Raw genomic sequence first — 22,520 nt, 5'->3', positions numbered from 1 at the left:
CATTTATATCAAGGAATGTGATTATTCAGTGTTCTGTTGTATGTTTTCATTTTACTGTTTCGTTTTTTTAGGATTCATTTTCAGTAGAAAAATATACTAATAAAATGAAGAATTGTTTGAGGGAAATAACTTAAAATTGTCTTGCATGAAGGTTTTAATCATTCATAAAAACTAATGTTAAATCAATCATAATTTTCTTAAATGTTGAATTATATTGTATAATCCTTAGATTCTTTCCTTAAAAATCTTAAAATCCAGAAATCTGATCAGATGTTAAGTCAGATATATGATGTGTTGCATGAGTCATAACTTAATAATTTTACATTTTTGTACCTTTAATAAGAATTTTTACCTTTCAAGGGAGCTGGGAGCATGGCCTAGTGGTAGAGTGCTTGCCTAGCATACATGAAGCCCTGGATTCAATTCCTTCATACCACATACACAGAAAAAGCTGAAAGGGGTGCTTTGGCTCAGGTAGTAGAGTGCTAGCCTTCAGAAAGCCCAAGAACAGTCCTCAGGCCTTGAGTGTAAGCCCCAGGACTAGCCAAAAAAATAATAATTTTTATCTTTTATTAAGATGAAAATTTAAAATTAGCTCAGTAGTAGTCATATTAAAAGTGTTATGCCATGTTTAAGTACTTTCTCTAAAGTACTTCTCTACCAAGTCACTGGAGAAACTTAGAATTACTATACCCTGTAAATGGTTTTTATTATCCATTAATATTAAGAATTATACAGTATGGTTTCTTCTTTAGGCTCAGAATGAAAAAAAACACCACCTTTTTTCCCCACAGAAGCTCTCTTTGAAAAAAAAAATAACAACTGTTGGATTATATGTTCTTTTAAAAGGCACTCCTACATTGATTAATTCGCCACACAGATTTATTAAGGACTCTGGGACTCTGTACCAAGAGAAGAATCCCTACAGGGAACTTTCATCCAAAGAGGAACAAAATCAGAAGCAGCAGGTACATGGGAAACAAACACTTTTCAGTTTATATTTCTTCCTGGTTCTCTTGGATATCCTCTGAAACTGCTTAGAAGACTGAAGAATTTCATCCCCTAGAAACTCACACTGTTGGAGCTCAGCATATCTTTGAGCCAAAAGCTTCATGGATTTATCAGTCACTGCTTCTATGAGATCATCCACCTATGATAGATAGATGCAAAGAAATGAAGCCATGGGTTGGAAAGACTTGCCCTCAGAGATGAGTTTAAGAATTGATGGATAGTTTACAAGTCCCAAAGCATTTTTTTACTTAAAGTCATAGCAAACAGAGCTTGAAAACATACATTTACCACCTAGTGGTAAAGACGATTTCATTTCCTCTCAAAGGAAAAGCCCATGTATATGCCTTCATTTTAATGCAGTCCCCTTAATATTTATTAGGTACACAGCACAGTCCTACATGCCCTTAGCCACCCCTTAGCCCCTCTCAGGGTGTCTCCTTAATTACTTCTTAATGCTAGCTGTTATTTTATGTCATCCCACATTTATGCTGTCTTACAGAGCTGTGTGTTCAATTAAGACTGAAGCTTGATGCTTAGAAGACACAAAAGTACAAGTTTTCACCCACTACCTGCATTTGGAGCTTTCGTACTGTCACATCTGATTTGGGGAGTATGATTTCCATGCCACGTTTCTTTCTTTTTAATGCAGTAAAGTGTGGTCTCTTTTTTGATGAATATGGTGCCTATTATGGTGTAAAAATGCAAACATACTCCACATTAGAAAATACCAATGTTATTTTTGTGATGACACATAAGAATTCTTATCCTTGATACATTATCTTCTATAGTGAACACTTGCCACATAGCAACTTTGGCTCAGAGTCATTCATATTATTTTCCACACCCCATGTAGCTCCTTTGGGGTCCTGAAGAGATCTATAGGGTGCAGAGAAATGAGATTGTCTGGCTCTGAAAGAATATATAGAGTCAGGGAAAACAAAATAAAAAAACAGGTCATTCGTAAGAAGAAGAAATTGTTACTGTGCAGATGCTGAGCACAGGGAGAATGTGGAGCTGTTGTGGACCAGTGCCCAGAAAGCAGATTATCACTAGATCCAGTTGTTAATTTGCTCTCATTTCTGCAGGTTTCCTTATATTCATGGGTATCATGTCCCTGAAAATAAATGCAAGCACTGGAGTCTCTTTTTGCTCCCTGCCTGACACTTTTCCCATTGTCCTTGGCATACTGGTTACAAGTACCTATCCTAACAGTTGCTTTTGGAGCGCATGTCCACATCCAGGTCTTGGCTCTTGTTGTTTTAGACTTAATGAGTTTATCCTTCCTTTCCCTGGTGCTTAATAATGAGCATTGGGATCATCCTGAAATCTATACAGAGCAAGATGGTGGACTATGTTTGGATCTTATTCTTTGCCTGAGGAGAGTGCTTACAAATAAACCACCACTGTTCCACCAGCTTGCTCTGTCTGAGTGCCACTTTCAGAACCTTCCTTCATCCGTCTAAAGTAACTTTCCAATTTGTTCCTGTTTTATTTTGTTTGTGTTTAATTTTCAATTGTTTTGTTTGTTTCTTTATTGATCTTATTATAATAGTTCAAGCTGGCAATCCACTTAAGGCTGGACATGGTAGTTTACACTTTGAGATTGGAAGTTCAGGGCCTGAGGCCAACTGGGGCCAAAAGTTGGTGAGACTCCATCTTAATTGGGTATGATTCCCAAGGAGAATCGTGATTGAAGGCTAGCTCAGGCAAAACCAAAATGCTGCCTGAAAAATGAAAAGCAAAAGAAAAGAAAAAGGACCGTAGGCATGATTTGGATGGTAGACTACTTGCATACTAAATACAAGGACTTGAGTTCAAATCCAAGTAACATAAAGAAAACAAGGAGAGGGAGGGAAGAAAGCATATAAAAGCCTGCCCTACCTTTCAAGTGCTAAGATTACAATTGTATACTACTATTGCCCCATTTTTCTCTCATAATACCAGGACTTTATTCTCCACTTGGCATTTACTAAGTTATTTCTGGGTCTGATACACTACAAACTCCAGTGTTTAGGCACATTTTGTAGACAGGATTACTTGAGGGACCATGGTCTGGAGAAAACCTGCCTCCTGCATAGAAGTGCCTCTTTATAGCCCCTACTGTTTACGCCGGAGAATTACAAACTCAGAATCTCAAATGTTTCCTGTTTCTCCAGAAGGAAGTTAGTTCCTAGGGATTTATTTGAGATGTGGACAGCTAATTCGAATATGATTATGAGAACATTGTGAGGGTACACAAAATTCTTCTATGGTTCTTTGATACCTTCTTTTCATGCTCTGAAAGACTTAGTTATATCCAAATAAATTAATTTTTATCTTCTATGGTAAGTGCTATTCACATAGTGAAAATTCCTTCTGTCTTGGAATCATGAAAATACTATTCCCTGTACCCCAGAAATGTTCAGATTTTTTCCTTTCCCACTTAATCTGTAACCCAACAGGAACCACCATTAACCTCCCCCCCTGAAATAGGAAAAGGAGGGAGAGAGAAAAGAGAAGGAAGAAAATCTTCCTGGTGAGAAACTGGTTCTTCTAATCATGTGGCCAAATTAAGTATTGTTACCACAATAAAGACAACATCTCTACCTCCCTTCTGTCACTATTGTAAGAATTATCAGTGCTCATATTTGTAGCAAAAGAGGCTAGCACATAGTGTCAGCTTTAACTAAGAGCTTGTCACGTTTATATGAGAATAGTAATAATAGTTTAGAGTTCTACATTAAAAAAAAAAGTCTGGCAGATAGCCATGGCACAGCACAACTGTAGAGCCAGTTATTCAGGAGGCAAAGGCAAGATTATGCTCAGGAATTAGAGATCACCTGGGGTAACACAGTAACGCTCCCTCCTCAAAAAAACAATCTTAGTTTTCCTATTACGACATCATTTTAAATAAAATTAGTCTTGGAAATTTAGGCCCATCCTTCCTTCTGATAAGTAAATCCAGAGTGTACTGCATCAGTTAGCATTCCTTACACTGGACATGCAGCTATTTAAATCCCATTTTAATTTTCATTAAAATTAAATACACATTCATTTCCTAGGTTGCCATGGCCACATTTCAGTCTCAAAATTCATGTGTGACGAATGGCTACTTTATTGAAGGATGAACACTATGTCCACACAGAAAGTTTTATGAAGGCTGGTCCTGTGAATGCCTCTCCTCACAGCACAGACAGACAGGTCAGGTTGCTAATATGTGAACTTGACATTGGAATCGCTGAGCAAGTCATGTCAAAGCTGCAAACCCCACTGTTGCTCAGATTATAGTAAAAGCTAAGCATTTTGAGCTCAGAATTAGAAAGCTCTGACCTGGAAAGCCCCCACCCTGTGTCCTAAATTCTTAGGGGAAAGACAGCACACCAGCACACGCAGCACAAAGGACGTATGGTAGTAGAGAACTTGGTTGGTATGAATATCTCTAAACACTGACATGTGTAAGTCTTTTTACCTTCTGCAATCCTGAAGGAAGAGATGTCACAGATAACCGCTTTGTAGTTCTCCTAGCCCGGAGAAGGGTGCTCCCTCCGCTTATCTCCTCTGCTTCAGCTTCCACCACATCCAGCTGAATAGTTGCTTTGAAAAAGGGGAGAAGAGAAAAAAAAAGGATGAAGAGACAACATGTGAAGATCAGTTACAGACACTTGTTATCTGGAGGTAGTCTGGAAAGATGATCATGCCTCTATACCTTTTGTACTTGGGGTTCAAAATTAAAATAATAAGAAGAATCTGCTTCTAATCTTATGCCTTCTACACACATTTTGCCTTTTTTGTATGTTTGTGATGTCAGCTGAGAGCAATCCAGTTTTGACAAAGTGGTTATCTCTTTCAGAGGCTTAGTGTTGCTTTGTTTCAACCTCACCACATGGAGCCCCTTGAATGTGCAAATCTATCCTTTTGAGCATTGTTGAAGCAAAGTTTTTTCCTCCAGCAATGTGGAAAGGCTCAATCATTGACTTACTATGTGAATGTTTTTCCTTTATCTAGGAGCTATTTAAACTTCAGACTCCTTGATGTTTTTCTTTATCTCAATTCAATTTTGTTTGTGCCAATATTGGGCTTTGAACTAAGGTCTTTATGGTCTCACTTAGCTTTTTGTTCCACAAGACTGAAATATCTGCACTAAAACCATACTTATCTTTTTGTTTTTATTTTTGTGTTCTTCCTGGGGCTTGAACTCAGGACCTGTGAGCTGATCCTGAGCTTCTTTTGCTAGACTAGAACTGTACCCCTTGCGCCACAGCTGCATTTCTGGCTTCTGGATGGTTCATAGGAAATGAGAGTCTCATGAACTTTTCCTGCCCGTTCTGGCTTCAGATCTGTCATCAGATCCCAATATCTCGAGTAGCTAGGATTACAGACATGAGCCATTGGCTTCAGCCATAATTATCTATGAAAAATGAAAATTAAACTGAAATCCAGACTGCTCAAGCCTATGATTCTATCTAATTGGAAAATGGAGATGGAAGACCATCTCCATGGTTCAGAACCAGTCTGGACAAGAAGAACTTTGGGAAACTCCATCTCAACCAGTGATGGGTCATGGTATCACATACCTATCATCTGCCAGCAACAGATGGAAACACAGGTAGGAAAATTTCAGCCTATGTATAAGATAAGAACCCTACCTTGACGATAAAGAAAGCAAAAAGGGCCAGGGGAATGACTGAGGTGGAAAGTACCTGTTTAAGAGGTTCTGGATTCAATACCCAGTACATCAGAAAAAAAAAAAAGAAAGAAAATAAGAAGGAGGGAAAAAGAACAAATCAGATTAGAAAAACCCTGCCTTGAAAGTATTTACTGATTGGTTCCTTGTCACCCATCAAAGAAAGTGAAAAATTCTGGACTACCACGCTTAAACCACTCCTTCAATTGGCCTCTCCCTGGCTTTCTGCTCCAATGCCCCCCCCAAAAAAGAGGCAGAACTCCCCCCCTAAATAACTACAAAAGTGTGGTCCTTTGCTTTCTGCTAGATGCTAACACCCTAGTCACAGTGGTATAGAAAGATACTCTTTCTGTTATTTTCAACAGAAATACACAGCTCAATCCATACCAGGCATTTGCTTAATGATCGCCCATGCTTGTATTAGTAACCTTTTTCTCCCTCAGCAGAAACTGTTTTCAAGGTACATTCGTCAGCTAGAAATTAGTAGTTGTTTGTTTCTTAAGTATTTCTTTCCCATTCCACCCTCCTGGCCCTGGCCCTGGACCTGGCCCTGGCTCTGGCCCTGGACAAAAGACTCACCAGGTATGAGCCTGACTGACAACTGTGTGAAAATGTGAACCTGCAGGACGATAGATGTTTTCTGATGCCATGCTGAAAATAACATTAAAAAATAGCACAGAAGGGCTGGGATGTAGCTCAGTGGCAAAGCGCTTGCCTAGGAAGTGCAACGTCCTGGGTTCGATCCCCAGTGCCAAAAAAGAAAAGACAAAAAAAATACAGTTAAAAAAAATAGCACAGGAGATATTTTGGAGAGAGAAACTATTCCATATAAGCTGGTAATCTTAGATTTATGATACAATGACATGATGCATTTGGTAAATCCCATAGAACTGTATAACATAAAGAATGAATCTTAATGGAAGTTATGAACTTTGATGGATAATAATGCATCAGCATTGGCTTATCAGTTAAAGCAAATGTCTCATAGGCAGGATGTTAGGTAGGGAAGTAGCAAAAGTGAAGGAGAAAGGGGAGCATGTACAGACTCTATTTTCTCCTCAATTTTCTATAAAATTAAAACTGCCCTAAAAATAAAATGTGCTTAATCTTCCTTCGTTCCTTCCTTTCTTCCTTCCTTCCTCTCTCTCTTTTTCTTTCTTTTTCTTTCTTTCTCTTTCTTTCTCTCTCTCTCTCTCTCTCTCTCTCTGTCTCTCTCTCTCTCTCTCTCTCTCTCTCTCTCTCTCTCTCTCTCTCTTTTCTTTCTGCTAGTCCTGGGACTTGAACTCAGGGCCTGGGCACTGTCCTTGCACACTTTTTGCTCAAGGCCAGTGTTCTGCCACTTGAGCCGTAGCTGCCACTTCTGGCTTTTTCTGTGTATGTGGTACCAAGGAATCGAACCCAGAGCTTCATGGATGCGAGGTAAACTCTCTAGTACTAGGCTACACTCCCAGCCCTAATTTCTTAAAAAGCTACAGATTGATGGAATTTAGTGTTGATATTGCTAGTCATAGATTCCAAAATAACAGCATTATGACCACATTGCAAGAAAAAGACTTAAAATTAACAGTTCAGATGTTAAGCTTTCACTGAGCCTATTAAAAAGTATATACAGGAAAATCACGCATCCTTTACAACTCATCAATCATGACTTTCATTCATTTAATTCTCCCTCTACCCTCCAATTTTAGAAGTTAGGCACTGGAAAGTCTGTGACGGCACTTTGTCCAAAAACAAAACAAAGAGAATTGAATATGCATTTATGGATCTCTTCATATGCATCCACCCTTATGAAAATGTCCACATATAAATGCATATATTTGGCCAACTAGATGACTAGTTATTAGATAATTAAAAGCAATCTAGTTCAATGCGTCAATATGAGTCAACTTGGAATCTTGCTAAAATACAAATCGTGACTCAGGACAGTGAGGTGAAGCATGAGACTGCTTTTTACACAATCTCCACAGAGTTGCCACACCGTGGGTACTGTGTTAGTCAGCTTTGTGTTAGTCATTCATTGTAATGCAAAATCTGAGACAACTAACTTAGAAACAAGAAAGGTTTATTTTGCTCATGCTTTAGAGGTTTTAGGAGATTCGAGGAAAGGGTAGGGGAGGTCCCCAAATTCCCTTCCAGAGCCCACTCCCAATAACTTAAAGATCTCCCATTAGGCCATACCTTCAAAAGATCCCACCATCTCCCAACCAGACTTTTTATCACATGGGCCTTAGAGGCCACTCCACATGCGTACTGTAGAAAGTGCTAAAAGACTCCTTCCTTGTTTGACTATTTTTTCTCAGCTTTGACACTGAATGATAAATTGTCTCTGATTACCGTTCTGTGAGAGCTTTCTCATTTTTGGTTTGGTGAACAAGGTGGGAGATGGAAACTCCTTGGCGACTCTAGGGAGAAGGCTGTGCCTGGTTGGAAGGAGGGCTCCCTTTGGGTTGGTGGAGCCTTCCCTGCTGATCCTCCACGCCTTGCCTCCACACTTGCATGGCAATATCCTCCCCAAAGCAGTCTTCACTCTCTTCATCAAGCTTTTCCTTGGATTTTGTTGGTTTTCCTGAAATCCTGGATCACTTTCACTGGATGACTCATCTTTGGGGACCAACACATGTTGATTTACTAAATTGGTAGACACAGCTCTGTGCCATCTAAGGAAAATGCAATGATTTGTATTAAGATCAGCAGACAGTTAAAAATTTATGGTATCAGTACCTAAAATTCAAAATGGAACTGAAAACCAATAATCAAACCACAGGAGGTAGGGAAACAAACTAGTTACCAGTTTTGTCATTAAATTATAGCAAGTGCAGTCTGCCTATGATTTCATTTACTCCATATAGTTCCCAAAGAAATAGAGTATTAATTAATATTACAAACAAACAAAACTCCTCCTGGACACCTGTGGTTGATGCCTGTAATCCGAGCTACTCAGGAGGCTAAGATCTAAAGACCGTGGTTCAAAGCCAGGAAAGTCTGTGAGACTCTTATCTCCAATTAACTACGGAAAGAAAAGCTGAAAGTGGAGCTGCGGCTCAAGTTGTAGAATGCTAGCCTTGAGCCAAACAGCTCAGGGACAGCACCCAGGCCCTGAGTTTCAGGAATCCTGAAGGTCATCCGTGTATCACCTCGTATGAAAATATCCAACTCTAAACCTGTTCATGCCTGTAATCCTAGGACTAAGACACATTGATTCAAGGCTAGCCTGAGCTATATGGAGAGATCTTGTGTCAAAAACACATAATAATAAAAACAGTTCTAAGTAATCTGTGAATCAGAAAAACATAGTTCCCTCTCATCTGCTTCAGACAATTTGCTCTACAGCCTAGAGATAAAATGGTTACACTTTCTGTTGGAGAAAGAATCATTCCCTTTTGAAGTCTTTAAATCATTTTGTTGGTAATTAATGTATTTGCTTGCAATGCTTCCTCCTTACATCTCTATTTATTGCTTTCTTTAAAAAAATCATAGTGATGGAGTTTTAATGCAGAGCTCCTGTCTTGCTTATCCAACATGCTCACTCAGCTGGTGCCCTCTCAATTGAACCTTGCCTCTAACACTAATTTTGGTTCACTATTTTGGAGCTGGAGTCTTTCAGACTTTTCTGCTTGGGCTGGTTTCATACTGTGAGCCTTTGAATTCTAGCCTCATGAGTAGCTGGGATTACAGATCTGAGCCACTGGCATTTGACAAAACCCCTACTTCTTATGGAAAGTAAAATATCTTTGCAATATCTTTGTCCATATGGGTTGAGATTTCAGGCTTCATAAAACATTGTACTTCTATATAGCTCACAGATCAGCTAAGAAAGAAGCCCAAATACATTTAAAAACAAATCACCACACCGACTTTCAAAATTAAAATATACTATGTTAGAGGTCTTAAAAATGCTTGTCTTTAAGGTTCAACCATTGTAAGGAAATATCAGGTCTAAGACTGTTTTGCTATTATATTAAAGAGTGTTTACTAGTGAAATAGAATTAGTACATAGTCAGCAGCCAAACTTGCTGGGACAGGGAGTGGAAAGCATTGATTCTGTATTTATTTTGAAGAATACAGTAATGAACTTTCAAAATAATGGTATTTGCATGGAGTGCAAGAAAGCTCAAATACGGAAGCTGGAAAGTATCAACAAGTACTTGCTTTAGTCTGTTATGATACATTAAAAGTTAAATTCTTGAGTAAATCAAAGCTTTACCTGGTAAAAGTCTTTACTTTTTTATTAAAAATTTTTATACCAATATTGGGACTTGAATTCAGGGCCAGGGTATTGTCCTTTTGCCTTTTCACTCAAGGCCAGCACTCTACTACTTGAGCATAGCTCCGTTTCCAACTTTTTTGGTGGTTTGTCAAAATGTCATGAACTGTCCTGCCTGGGATAGCTTTGAACTTTGATCTTCAGATCTCAGTCTCCCAAAGAGTTAGGATTACAGGGGTCAGACACCAGTGCCCAGCCAAAGTGAAGACTTTTCTAATTGTAAAACATGACTTCCATTAAGCATCCTGACCCAGGCTGTTTCTTCTCCTTCTCTATGTAGAGTCTTTATCTCTAAGGGCAGAGCTACCTTCTCTAATTATCACAGTGAACTGTGGTTAATGATAGACCCAAATACTCTCATGCAATAAGAAAGAAAGAAATTAACTTTCATTACCAACCTTTCGATCCTTTTCCTTTTGAATAAGCTATTTTTCTTTCTAGGTTGCTGGATTCTTCGAGACTGGCCAACTTTTCCATAGGCTACCTTATGGGATTCTTGTGGACAGAGCGGAAGGCAATCCATTGTGGACAGTCCCACCTGTGGCAGTTGGATTTCTTTAACTTTTGTGGCCAAAGTCTTCAAAACAACATCCTTGAGTGACTGGAGGGTGCTGTCACATTCTGGACTGTTTGATGGAAAATTTCAGAATCTCCTCCTCCTTTACTTCCAGGTGCTAGGCACATTCCTCCAGGGTTTGGCTCTGTGCATGGCTTCAGAGAGGTCTCTAATGATGTATTTGACAGAACTGTGGGAAATTCCATGGCACTGTGTGGAAATCTTTGTGCCAAATACAAGACAACTAAAGACACAGTGATCAGATGTGTGGTCTAGCCATTGCCTCATGGACTGGTAATAAAATAAATTCATATGCTGACCATCACATTTAGATATTTATGTTGGGAATCTTCTCCCCATCCTGTAGAGCTCAGTTATTACTTGGGTATCTCATTATGCATGTTTCATGGAAAATAGCAAACTCTACCTAGGTAGGGCTTTTACCACCAGGTGGCAGCAGACACTAGGCTTTATAGCTATCACCCTTATTGGAGCTTGGAGTATTAACTGGAGGCTTAAAGAAAGAAAATTTCCCTAGAAAGTTACTGAGAGGTATAAAAATGACTCTGCTATCTGGAGTTGCGTTCTTTAATACAACCATACATTAATATTAATTGTGCTTCTCAAACTTCCATGTGTGTGGGAATTACCTGGTGAGCTTACTAAAATGCAGAATGCTGTATGTTTCCCATGGGATCCAAGATTTTACCTGTCTAACAACCCTCCATTCCCTGTAATACGTGTCTCTACAGAACACACTTTGAACAGTGAGAGTTTTGTGTGACCCAATAATGGTGAGAAGTGCTTTAGTATAATCAAAGGGATTGGTCATGAAGGCTCACAGCTATAATCCCCACTATTCAGGATGTGGGAATCAGGAGGGTCAATTTGAAGGTAGTAAGGGCAAAAAGTGAGCCAGCGTCTTGATCAATGAGCTGGCTACAATGGTGAGTCCTTGTAATTCTAGCTACCGGGAGGCATGAGTAGTGTGACGGCAGTCTAAACATGGCCCACCTCCTCACCCCAGCAAAAGAAAGTGAGACGAAAAATAACCAAGCTGGGTGCAAGTGGCTCATATTGTAATCCTAGCTACTCTGGAGGCTGAGATCTGAGAGTCATGGTTCAAAGCCAGGCACAAAAGCACAAAAGACCTGTGAGACACTTATCGCCAATTAAGTACCAGAAAACTGGAAGTGGCGCTGTGGCTCAACTAGCACTAGCTTTGAGCTGAAGAACTCAAGGACAGTGCCCAGGGCCTAGTGTTAAGCCCCACAACTAACAAAAATAAATAAATAAAAATAACTAAAGCCAAAAGAGATTGAGGCATGATTCAAGTGGTAAAGCACCTGCTAGCAAGTATAAGGCCTTTAGGTCAAATCTCCACATGGTGACATGGGGGAAGAGAAAGAAAAAAAAGTGGGCCTAATAGTACAGGTCAGAACCATATGCTTAGCATGTATGAGACTCTGTATTCCATCCCCAGCAGCAAAACACAACAAAAGTGTATAACCCCGTGGGGTTAAGAAGGGGAATGTTATATTAGGTTCTTTTTCCTGCCCTTTTGTGTGACTGCAGTCAGTTTATTTAACCTGCTAGTGCTTGTTTCTCCTCTCTGCAGTGGGATTGTTCCTAGTGCCAGAACTCCATAGTGGTCCAAATAAAACAGAAATTCTGTTTTCACAAGGAAACACAGCACCCCAGATATACTTGGTCAAATAGAATTTTTCTTCCTTCCTGGTCTGGTTTTTCTTATCTATTGGAATCTCAGGCAATTGACTGACTGAATGAAAAAATGTGCATTTCTTCAACCACAGACCAATATTTACTTTCTTTTTAACCCAATGGTGAGTGGTTCTGTCTTTATTGTGTTTCATTCAGTCAACTCTCTGGTGATTAATTTTTTGCTAATTAATGTTATATTTTTATTCACACAAAATGTGGGTCTATCTTTGTACATGTTTGTTTATGTGTGTTCATCTGTAAGAGACTGAAACATCGGCTGCTGTGACTTTTCTAATGACACGTATGGGTTGTAAGAGTCTTGATGAGTATATGAAATTCAAATGGATGGGCAGAGGAAATGAATTAACCAGTAACAGGTCCCAGTTAGGAGCTTGATATGTACTGAATTCTAGTGTTACCCTTATAAGCTATGAGTCTTGGGCAAGTGATAAAGTTATCTGGGCTTCCTTTTGTTTTGTTTTGATTTTCATTTGTAATATATGACTAGTAACTGTCACCTCCCATGGTATTTAGCCTTTCAGTTATTCAACAAATATTTGACTTCTTACTTGTTGCTAGGCATTGGCCTGGATGGCAGGAGCACTGCAGTGAGGAACACACCCAACATTTGTGAGCCCAGAAGCTACATGGCTATGGGAAATGCTGGCAACAAGCAAGAAATTACAGAAACAAACTTCAGGCAGAGGTAAATGTGGTTTACAAAACAAAAAGCCAAAGGAGAAAATTGAATAAAATACCAGTGAGAGGAACTTTGGGTGGCAGTAGTAAAAAAAAAAAAATTCCAGGCTGATCACTGGTCTTGAGAAGTGAGCAAGAGAAAGTTGGCTATATGAATGTCTGTGTTTTCGGGAATAACACATATCTAAGGCCTGATAAAGAAGAGAATTTAAAAGCCAGGAACCTGTGGCTTGCACTGTAATTCTAGCTACTTAGGAGCTAGATTCTGTTTTGAAGCCAGCCTGTACAGAAAAGACTATGTATATTTTTCCCCCGGTCCTGGGGCTTCAACTCAGGGCCTGGGCACTGTCTCTAAGCTTCTTTTGCTCAAGGCTAGTGCTCTACCACTTGAGCCACAGTGGTATGACTTTTTCTGTTTTTCTTTTTGGATGGAACTAAGGTAGAATGCTAGGTAAGCACTCTACCACTAAGCTACATTTCCAACCCAAAGACTATGATACTCATACCAAATAAACCAACAAAAAGGTCAAAAGTGGAGGTATAGCTTTGAACAAAAAAGCTATGAAAGAATGTGAGGTCCTGAGTTCAAGCCCTAGTACTGGTGCTATATGGGAGTTTGATTGTGAGATATAGAAAAGGCACATTTTGAGAGGTCAAATCAGGTGTCTTTATTAGAAAGCCTGTGACTCTATGAGGACACATGTCTCCCCAACTCTTGTTGCTTCGAACACACTTAACACTGTAAGGAAACTGAGCCATGAGAATAAAGAAAGAGCAGAAAAACAGTCTCAACAAACCAGATCAACTCCAGTGGAGAGCTGAAGAGGTCCCTCATGAGAGCCACAAGGTATGGCATGGCACCGAAGGGTGGCTGAGTCAGTCTGAGCCCTCTGTTCAGGGGCCAGAGTCACAGGGAACCCCAAGTTTAGTGAGTCTCAAGAGTTCATAGTATAAGTCTAGTAATCTATTGTCCAAGTCTCTGGTCCTGTCTCTAGGAATTCAGGTATGCATATCACTTGACGATGCGACATCACCTTTATCCACCAAGAAGACAAGATGGTGCCAGTTAGATTCAGCATCCTTATTTCACTGAGAGGAGAAGAGGAGGGAAGGAGAAAAAGAGGAGGAGGAGGAAGAGAGAAGAAAAAGAAGAGAAAGAAGAAGACGACAATGTCCCAGGAAACAAGCAAAGAGGAAGAAATGGTCTCTATGATGAGCTGGAGAGAGGTGAGGCCAGATCTACTCCAGTCTTAGACATTTTGGCCTTGATCTTCAGGGCAATGGAAGTGATTGACGGTTTTAAGGAGCCAATCCATATGTATTTATTCTGAGCAAGGGGATTTGGCAGTGAAAAAAGTGACTAGAATCTCCGGGCTAGGAATTCCAGTTGTGAAAGAGAACCCATATACTCAACATGTTTCAAGAGAGACATATTGTTTCAGACACTGATAGAGAATGCTAGAGGGAAGCTTGAAGATGATACACTAGGCAGAGAGGACCAGGAGTGGATAGTTTACCCAAAGAAACAAGGAAGACCTCTTAACAAGGTAGTATTTGACATGAGATAATTCGTATTGGAAAGGAGACAAAGTATATTAAGGTCTGGATGAGGTGCCTTATGGACAGAAAACCATTTATACAGAGGTTAGTCAATGGGTTTGGACCAGGCATGGTAGAAGGCAAGAAGAGCAATGTAGTGTGGACCTAGAGAAAGCATCTGGCTTACGTTTTAAAAAGATAGTGTGGAGAACACATCGGAGGGGAAAACATGGTTGTTGCAGTCACTAGGTAGGAAGGTAGTAGAGCCTGCAGTGTTGCTGGTGTGATGTATTGCCAAGTGTGCAGTAGTGAACATTTGGAGGTCATTTGATATGAGGAAGAAAAGAGAGGGCAGATTCTTGACTGGGGAGTCTGGGGTTACACTGGTCCACTTGTGAAGTTATAATGGTTTAACTAAGGAGTAATCAGCAGGACTTGAGAACAAGAATGAGTTCAAGGTTGCCATCAATCTATTTCTTTTTTCAACATCCTTCATAGGACCTGGTTTGGAGCCATGCCCATTCAATCTTTCTCTTGACTTTGTAATTGTCTTTCTGAAAAGCCAAAGAACCAACTGGAGCAGGACAAAGTCTAATCCAAGCACAATCTTCCTTGTTCTCAACATGATCTTTCTGTTGAACACATATGAGATTGCATAATCCTATTTCAGTAGCCATAACAACAGTGGCCTCCTATAGAGACAGCGATTGATTGAAACCTCTGAATCAGAGATTGCAAACATGCATCACCACAGGTATCAAGGAGAAAAATATGAGAACCAGTGGGATGTGCTAAAGTGAGGTGGGAGGTGAGGAACACTGTGGAATACTGAGCCTATCACATGCTACGCCACATTAAGATTGTTATATAGATCTGTAGGCCATGGATAGCTTGTGGGCCACCAATTCATGGTGCCCTGACTATTTTTGTGTTAAGTTTCCATGAAAACAGAAGCTTCTCATCAGTGCTCCTAAAGCTTGCTCCTCTACCTTCTAACAGACTTTCTAGCATTCATTTGGCTTTTAGCCACTGTTTAGGTTGTGTTTTTTGTATCTTGTTTCTAATCTGGTGTGCTTACCAACATGTAAACCTTCTGCAAATTTGGTAAGCTGAGATTCTGGGTCCATGATGAGCACACAGTGCAGGGAGGGCAATGAACTTCAGTGACCTGAAGTCACCAGTAAGCAGAATCCTTTGAAAGTGAAGGTGTCCAAGGTGAATCCAATTGAATCTTGCTACCCTAGCTATACCAGGAACTCAGGAAAACTCTTGTAGTTGAGTCTAAACTGAGGGTTTCTTCTTCAACTGGTCCCAAAGCAAAATCAAGGCACTAGTGCTTAGCCCCTTAGAGAAAGAAGAGAAGGTGTCACCTTACAGATTTCTCCAGAAGAACTATGTCACGGAGAGATGTGTACATGGTGCCTGGAGACAGGATTACCCCTTAACCCCCTCAGCTGCACTAGAGGACAGACGTGAACAAAACACTGATCTTCCGTAGCGACGGCAAAGGCAGGGTCTGGAGCACTGGGTCTCGGAAGACCAGGAAATTTTTCAGTAAATCATGTCCTGTTTTCATTTACTTCTCATATTGGTTGCTGCCTCAGGTTAGTATTTTTTTTTGCACTTGATTCACAGAGCTTTGAAGTCATTCTTTGATAATATTCTGCCTGGTTTTTGTGTTCTTTATGCCTTCTGACTGTTAGTCATTGGTGTCCTCATGGGACCTGTGGCTGTAGTAGCTCATGTCAATCAAAATATTTTCTCAAATGATATTGATACAGGCAAGATCAGAGCAAGTTCTTTGGAAGACAATAGGCCATTTCTTCCAGTATTTGAAATCTGTGAATTCAGAGCCAGATTTCCACATCTAGGAGACCATACTGAAGAAATTCAAGCGATCTAAAGTTTTATGAGAGCTTATCTGTAATAGCAAGGACTATATGTGATGCATATGGTGGTCGTTTGAGGATAAGGTAACTGGTGCCAGGCTTACACTGTGAATGTCAGAACCAGGAGAAAAAGGAGGCAGGGCTGGATTATGCACTGCAGGGTAGGGACAGGTGGTCCCGAACAAGATCTTTTTAAGAAAATTATATATGCATATATATACAATGGAATTGTACTCATTCACCAGGAAAAATATGACATTTCCAGGCAAATGAATGAACTTGGGAAAATGATGTTAAGTGAAATAAGTCAGGCTCAGAGGGACAAAGGCCACATAGTCTCTCTGATATGAATTGTATATATGTTATAATATATATATGCAAACTAATATAGGAACATAGGCATGCACACACAAACACATGAACTAAAGCATGGTCCTAGGCAGGGGAAGATTCCAAAAGTATAACTCCTTTGAACTAAATTATGGTTTAACAGAATACCAGGCAGCTGGAACAATTGTGATTGGCAGGGGTGGTGGTAGTGGTGATATTTTGTGAGATCAAGGAGAGGGAGAAGAATGGAGAAAACAATAGTAGGTGAATGTAGTCATAATATTCAAGATATATATGTAAAATAGAACTAGGATAATTGAGGGAATGGATGGAGTTGGGAGAGATGGGGAAGAATTATAAAAGAGGTAACATTGACCAAGATTCATGATACTCATAAACTGACATGCTGAATTGAAACCCCTCCAGACAACTACTTCAGGATAATTAAAAATATTGCATTCCCACCCCCACATTTTTGTCTAAACTGGGTGCTTGGTGGACCATACCTATTATCCTTGCTACTGAGGAGACTGAGAGATAAAGATTTTGGTTTGAAGCAACCCAGTAAGAAAAGTCCAGCCAAAAAGCTAGACTAGAGGTGTAGGTAAAGTGGTAGAGTAGTAGTCATGAAAAAAAAATGCCAAGTGAGATTGTAGAGCATAAAATCAAAGCCTCAGTATAGGTACTCTAACAAAAATATATCTGCATTCACATGCAGATGGCCAAGGAAGTTCTGGAAAGACAAATACCAAAAACTTAACAATAAGTGCTTTTGGAGTTTGGTGGTAAGCAGTAACTAATTGAGCTAAGAAGGAATGTTTAGGAGATCAAATTGTTTTTGTTTTGTATATTATTTGATTAAAAGTAACACAAATTACAGCTTCATTAAAAAAAAAACAAGGCCCTAAATTTTCAAATGTAACATTTGAATGATTAAACCAACCCATTTTTCTTTTTTTCCATATATTTTTATCATAATTAATAGAAGGGTTACATTATATTTGCCAGATAGAAGGTGCATTACTTCACATACCTTGATACCCTTTCTCATGTCTTGGTCCCCATTTCCCTCCTCCTTACCCCCACCCCTCATCTTGTTTTCCTCCCTTCCTTATCCAATTTCAAATAACCAATTAGAAATATATCCAATATATCAGATAAAGTGAGATACTGTAACAATATGAGATAACCAAGGGACAGAAAAAGAGATGAGAGATAACATAGTATATTAAGGACAACAATCATTCATTATATGGCTTTTGTTTCTATATCCTAGAAGCCCTTTCATTTAGCATCATACTATATGGCCTTATGTATCTAGGTTTTGCTCTATTGCAAATCTCTGCTCTGAGAGCCCCAGGTTTCTACTGATTATGACAAATGAGGGAGACCATTGAGCCTATGTTCCTTTGAGTCTGGCTTACTTCACTTAATATGATTTTTTCAAGTCTTTCCATTTCTTAACAAATGGGGCAATGTCATTCTTTCTGACAGCAGCATAGAATTCCATTGTGTATAACTACCACATCTTGTTGATCCACTCATCAACTGAGGGACAACCCATTTTTCTAAACTGATTTTTTGGGGGGGGTTCATGATTACAGGAGGTGACTTCATAAAGCAACTTAACTGTTGGATTCAACCATTTGCTTTAGAATCAGTCCCTTCTAGAACTGGATAAAAATCAGAGTGTAACTATTGTCATCAGAAAGTTAAACAAAACAAATTTATGATTCTGAGAGTAAAGGATGAGTATCCTAAGACTGAGAGGAAAGTAAAATCTCCATGATGCTTTCTAGCATGTTGATGAGATGCTTAGATCTCATATTTCCTATAAATAACTGATAACATCTACAAGAATGGTGACTTGCCTCAAGGTCCATGTTGTCAATGGCAACCACGAGCTATAGGAGGGTATCACTCTTGAGCATTGCAAAGGATGATTTTATCACATTGCCTTGGTGCAGATTCTTTTGGAAGTCAACTTCATAAAAAAGGACTCCAGAGTCATCTATTTTGGAGGTGATCTTGGGAATGATCCATTAGAGGATTAGGAACAAAGAACAAGAATGGCAGGCAATGAATTCAGAGTGCATCATCTGTGTTATTTCGGGGGCAAGCAGAGCTTGATCCATTGAGGAACTCAGGAATCCGGTGTAGAAGGCCCTGTGAAGTTGTCCAGCCAGAAGGGTGAGAATGTTGAGGTGTTTGAATACCACATCCAGATGACCCATTGGGTGACAGCTGTTTCCAGGGGCACTGACTGTGGCACTCCAGCTGTTCTGGGTTCAAAGCCAACCTGTTCCATAGATAGAGTAGGAAATGTGCTCAGTAAGCAACACATGCAGAGGTGAACATGGAGACAAGGGGTAGGCATCAAGTTCCTGTTATACATACAAAAAAACTTAGAAACAAACTAATGAGAAAAAGAGATGGAGTTTTGCTGGAAGACAGTTGTCCATGAATCTTTTGCATTTGTGCACACACTGTGAGCAGAGTCCCTGGCTGTCTTTATTCTGGGCTATCTTTCCAAAGATATTTAAGTTGCAAGGGAGATGTTTGTTTCCTTCTGATACAAAGGATGACTTGTTTGCCATCTTGTAGAATAAAAATGACTTTATACAAGGCAAAAGTCAAGGGGCTTTTTGTTCATTTTAAAAGCTTCAGGGTCAGGTGTGGCAATGTGTTTCTATAATCCTAGGATGCAGGATGCTGAGATTGGAGGATTGGGAGGTTGAAGACAGCTTGAGTTGTCCAGACCCTGTTTCAAAAATAATAACAGAGTGTTTTTAAAGCTCAAATGTGTTCCAAATGCAAATTCAGAATATGCAGAGCATCCACTGGGTCCTGGATTCTGAGTCCTGGGCTTGAGAGCCAGGGAAAGAATGCAAAGATGAAGAGCATACTGGATTAGTAATGAAGCCCTTTATCTTTGAGCCAGAAGTCTCATGTCTGTGCCAGCAGCCAGGCAGTCATGGCAGGCTAATGTATGAGCTTGCACATAAGCTAAGTTTTCACGTCCTTGAATCTACCAAGCCAACTCAACTAATTTTCAAAAGTCTTATAGAAAAACAAAAAAACCCCATGAGCTCAGTATTTATTGTACTTTTCCTTCCTAGTTTCAAAAAATACTTAATAGATCTGAAATTTCGTGTTTTCTTTAAGATGTTCTAGCTGCTCCAAAGTTTGCCATTGATAATGCCAGCCCTATCCCAGAAAATGCCTCTGCACATAGCCGGGTTGCTGTGGTCCATGTGTCTGTCTCACCTCACACATCTCTGGTTGGAGACCCTGTGATTCTTAATGCCAGTCCTGCAGTACATCCATTTGTGCTGGCTCAGAGGCTCACATACCTCTGGGATGTAAGTATGCAGGTAAACAGTGTTAGCACCTGGTACCAGGGGGCTATAAAATGAATTTGTCGTCCCTACCTACCTTCTGCAGCAGGTAATTTACTTGCCTTTCATTCTTCAGAATGCTATAATATGCCAAGTTGTTCCAAAACTCCAAAAGTCAATCAAGATCCATTTCATTTACGGATGTGTAGGAAAATTGAGTCAGCCAGACGATGGTGGCTCATGTCTATAGTCCTAGATACTCTGAAAATAGAGGATCATGGTTTAAAACCAGCCTGGGCAAATAAGTCTATGATATTCCTATTTCTAATTAACCAACAAAAAGATAAAAGGGAAGGCATGGTTTAACTGCTAGAATGCCACCTTCTGGCACACATACACACGTGCACATACACACATACCCAAACACATAATTGGTCATATTTAGGCAATGACATGCCCTCATAACTATTGATGGTTTGCAGCATAGCAATAGACCTTAAATTTAGTACAAGCACAAGTATAGATTTTTCAATATGATAAAAACCATGAAATACAGGACCATAGATCTGGCACCTATCATAGGCATTTGACCTAGTTAGGTTTTTTGGGGAAAGAACTACATGAAGAGAAATCTGACCCCTAGCCTGTTTGAACGGCACTTTTGAGGGTGAGACAGGATTGTCGGGAGTTCAAGGACCATCTGGGCTCCATAGAGAGACACTTTCCCTTCTTCCCCCCTGCCCCAAGGAAAAAAGAAAAAACATGCTGACTGAATTAGGTATAGTGGGATCACTTGAGCCTAGGAGTTCGGAGTGAGCCTGGATAACATAATGAGACATGATCTCAGGAAACAAAATAGAACAAACTACTGATTGGTATTAGATATCTATATGATAAGCGTAAAACTTTCATATATGTGTGCGTATGTATGTATGTATGTATGTATGTATGTATGTATGTATGTATGTACACACATCCCTAGAAAGTCAGGTATTCATTGTTCTTCTCTTCTTAATTCAGTTATTTACCACCGGAGTACCCATGCTGGACTTTGAGACAGTGACACTCTATTCCTTGGTGATTTATGCCAAAGACAACCAAGGAGCAACAGCATCCCAGACAATTCTCATTCAGATTGAAGATGTGAATGAACCGCCCACCTTTACTGGAGCCCTTGCCCAAGGAGCTCAAGGTACTGAGGGCCTTCCCTTGGAGAGAGAAGGCTCTGTTGGTCTTAGATGTATGCTATGTGTCCTGCCAGATTTGCTCTCAGGACATCGTGTCTGGAAGCCTGATGTGGAAAATACTAATAACTTCAGTACTGATTAAACAAGCTGATATTTAATGGCCTTACCTATATGCTAAGCACTGTCTTAAGAGCTCTCAGTGAATTACTTTAGATCATGTTCACAACACTAAACATACATTCAAAGCCTTTTCCCATTATTAAAGTTGAAGACTTAGAGAGTCTTTAAATTACGTGTGTAGTAAAACGATTTCTATAAAAATTATCTACTTATTTGTTTGATTATACTGTACTAAAGAACTAAATATTCTCTTATCTGTATGATTATTTAATTAATAATTTATAATCTTTGTTGTGTGGTCAAAAACCAGGTCTCTTTTCTCTCCCCACCATATATTTGTCTTCCTCTTCCCCTCTTTGTGTGTGTGTGTGTGTGAGTGTGTGTGTGTGTGTGTGTGTGTGTGCACGCGCACACACGCGCCAGTCCTAGGGCTTGAACTAAGGCCCTAAGAACTGTCCCTGAGTGTTTTACTCAAGGCTAGTGTTCTACCACTTGAGCCATAGATCCACTTTTGGTTTTCTTGTTAATTAACTGGAGAGATAAGAATCTCAAACTTTTCTGCCTGAACTGGCTTCAGACTGTAATCCTCAGATCTTAGCTTCCTGAGTTTCTAGGGTTATAGGTATGAGCCACTGGAACTCAACTCCTCTTATCTTGACCCTCTCATCTCTGTCCCATTCTAATAGACTTTCAGTTTCTTCATTTGGATAACTCAAGCTATCTATTATAAAACATGACCAGGTGAAGGTCAAACACTCGAATGGCCACTAACTAGGTTGAATTGCTTTTGCCTGTGTGAGCCTCAATTTCTGATTGGTTGAACTGAGATGTCAACTTTGACTTGATGATGCTTTCTGGTGAAATGTTTTAAAGTGACAAGCATGATAGTAGGTGTTCAGTGAGTGTCAGTTAACAGATGATAAATCTCTGGGAAAATCCAAGGTCTAATTATGCTCTTCTGACTTTTTAAAAAGGTGTGCTCAGTACATACTTTTGTTTGTAGATTTTTCCATGAACTTTTCTTTATGCACCAGCCCACTGTTAAGATTGTGGTCCGAGCAGACTGTGGATTTCTTTATTGTCAAGAAATACCTCTACTTCCTTGGCAAAAATGTTCAGCAGGGGTAAGCAGCAGCAGTAGGGATGGGCCTTCTCAGGCACACAGGTGTGTCACACTAGCTTGTAGGTCATGCTTGTAATCC

The 22,520-nt window shown here is 39.7% G+C and overlaps 2 protein-coding genes across 2 annotated transcripts in view; one reads left to right on the top strand and one right to left on the bottom strand.

Annotated features, from left to right (window-relative positions):
* Nucleotides 1–782: 782 nt before the first annotated feature.
* Nucleotides 783–10,461, bottom strand: C2H3orf49 (chromosome 2 C3orf49 homolog). Its single transcript, XM_090353036.1, has 5 exons — nt 10,337–10,461; nt 8,009–8,331; nt 4,460–4,584; nt 1,581–1,694; nt 783–1,150 (listed from the first exon to the last, which is right to left on the bottom strand). The coding sequence occupies exons 1-5, from the start codon at nt 10,459–10,461 to the stop codon at nt 956–958; spliced, it is 882 nt and encodes a 293-aa protein (XP_090209162.1). The 3' UTR covers nt 783–955.
* A 5,554-nt stretch (nt 10,462–16,015) lies between these two features.
* Nucleotides 16,016–22,520, top strand: part of LOC150066643 (cadherin-related family member 3-like) — a 54,806-nt gene continuing 48,301 nt past the window's right edge. Inside the window, exons 1-3 of the mRNA XM_090355384.1 lie at nt 16,016–16,058; nt 19,839–20,035; nt 21,032–21,203. Of these exons, the coding sequence (XP_090211510.1) occupies nt 16,016–16,058; nt 19,839–20,035; nt 21,032–21,203 (412 nt within the window). The remainder of the gene's footprint in view (nt 16,059–19,838; nt 20,036–21,031; nt 21,204–22,520) is intronic.

The sequence above is a fragment of the Megascapheus bottae genome, chromosome 2 (assembly GCF_031878675.1).
Source record: "Megascapheus bottae isolate mThoBot1 chromosome 2, mThoBot2.hap1, whole genome shotgun sequence".
Lineage (NCBI taxonomy): Eukaryota > Metazoa > Chordata > Mammalia > Rodentia > Geomyidae > Megascapheus > Megascapheus bottae.
Note: the sequence above shows the minus strand (reverse complement) of the source record. Positions and strands in the feature narration are given on the sequence as shown.

What these genes read in the sequence shown, in the direction of transcription:
- C2H3orf49 (XM_090353036.1), bottom strand. Translation starts at nt 10,461, where the DNA reads ATGGATTGCCTTCCGCTCTGTCCACAAGAATCCCATAAGGTAGCCTAT. An exon ending in AAAAGGAAAAGGATCGAAAG is followed by an intron (nt 8,332 to 10,336) that starts GTTGGTAATGAA and finishes CATTTTCCTTAG; the next exon opens with ATGGCACAGAGCTGTGTCTA. An exon ending in TACGAAAGCTCCAAATGCAG is followed by an intron (nt 1,151 to 1,580) that starts GTAGTGGGTGAA and finishes TATCTATCATAG; the next exon opens with GTGGATGATCTCATAGAAGC.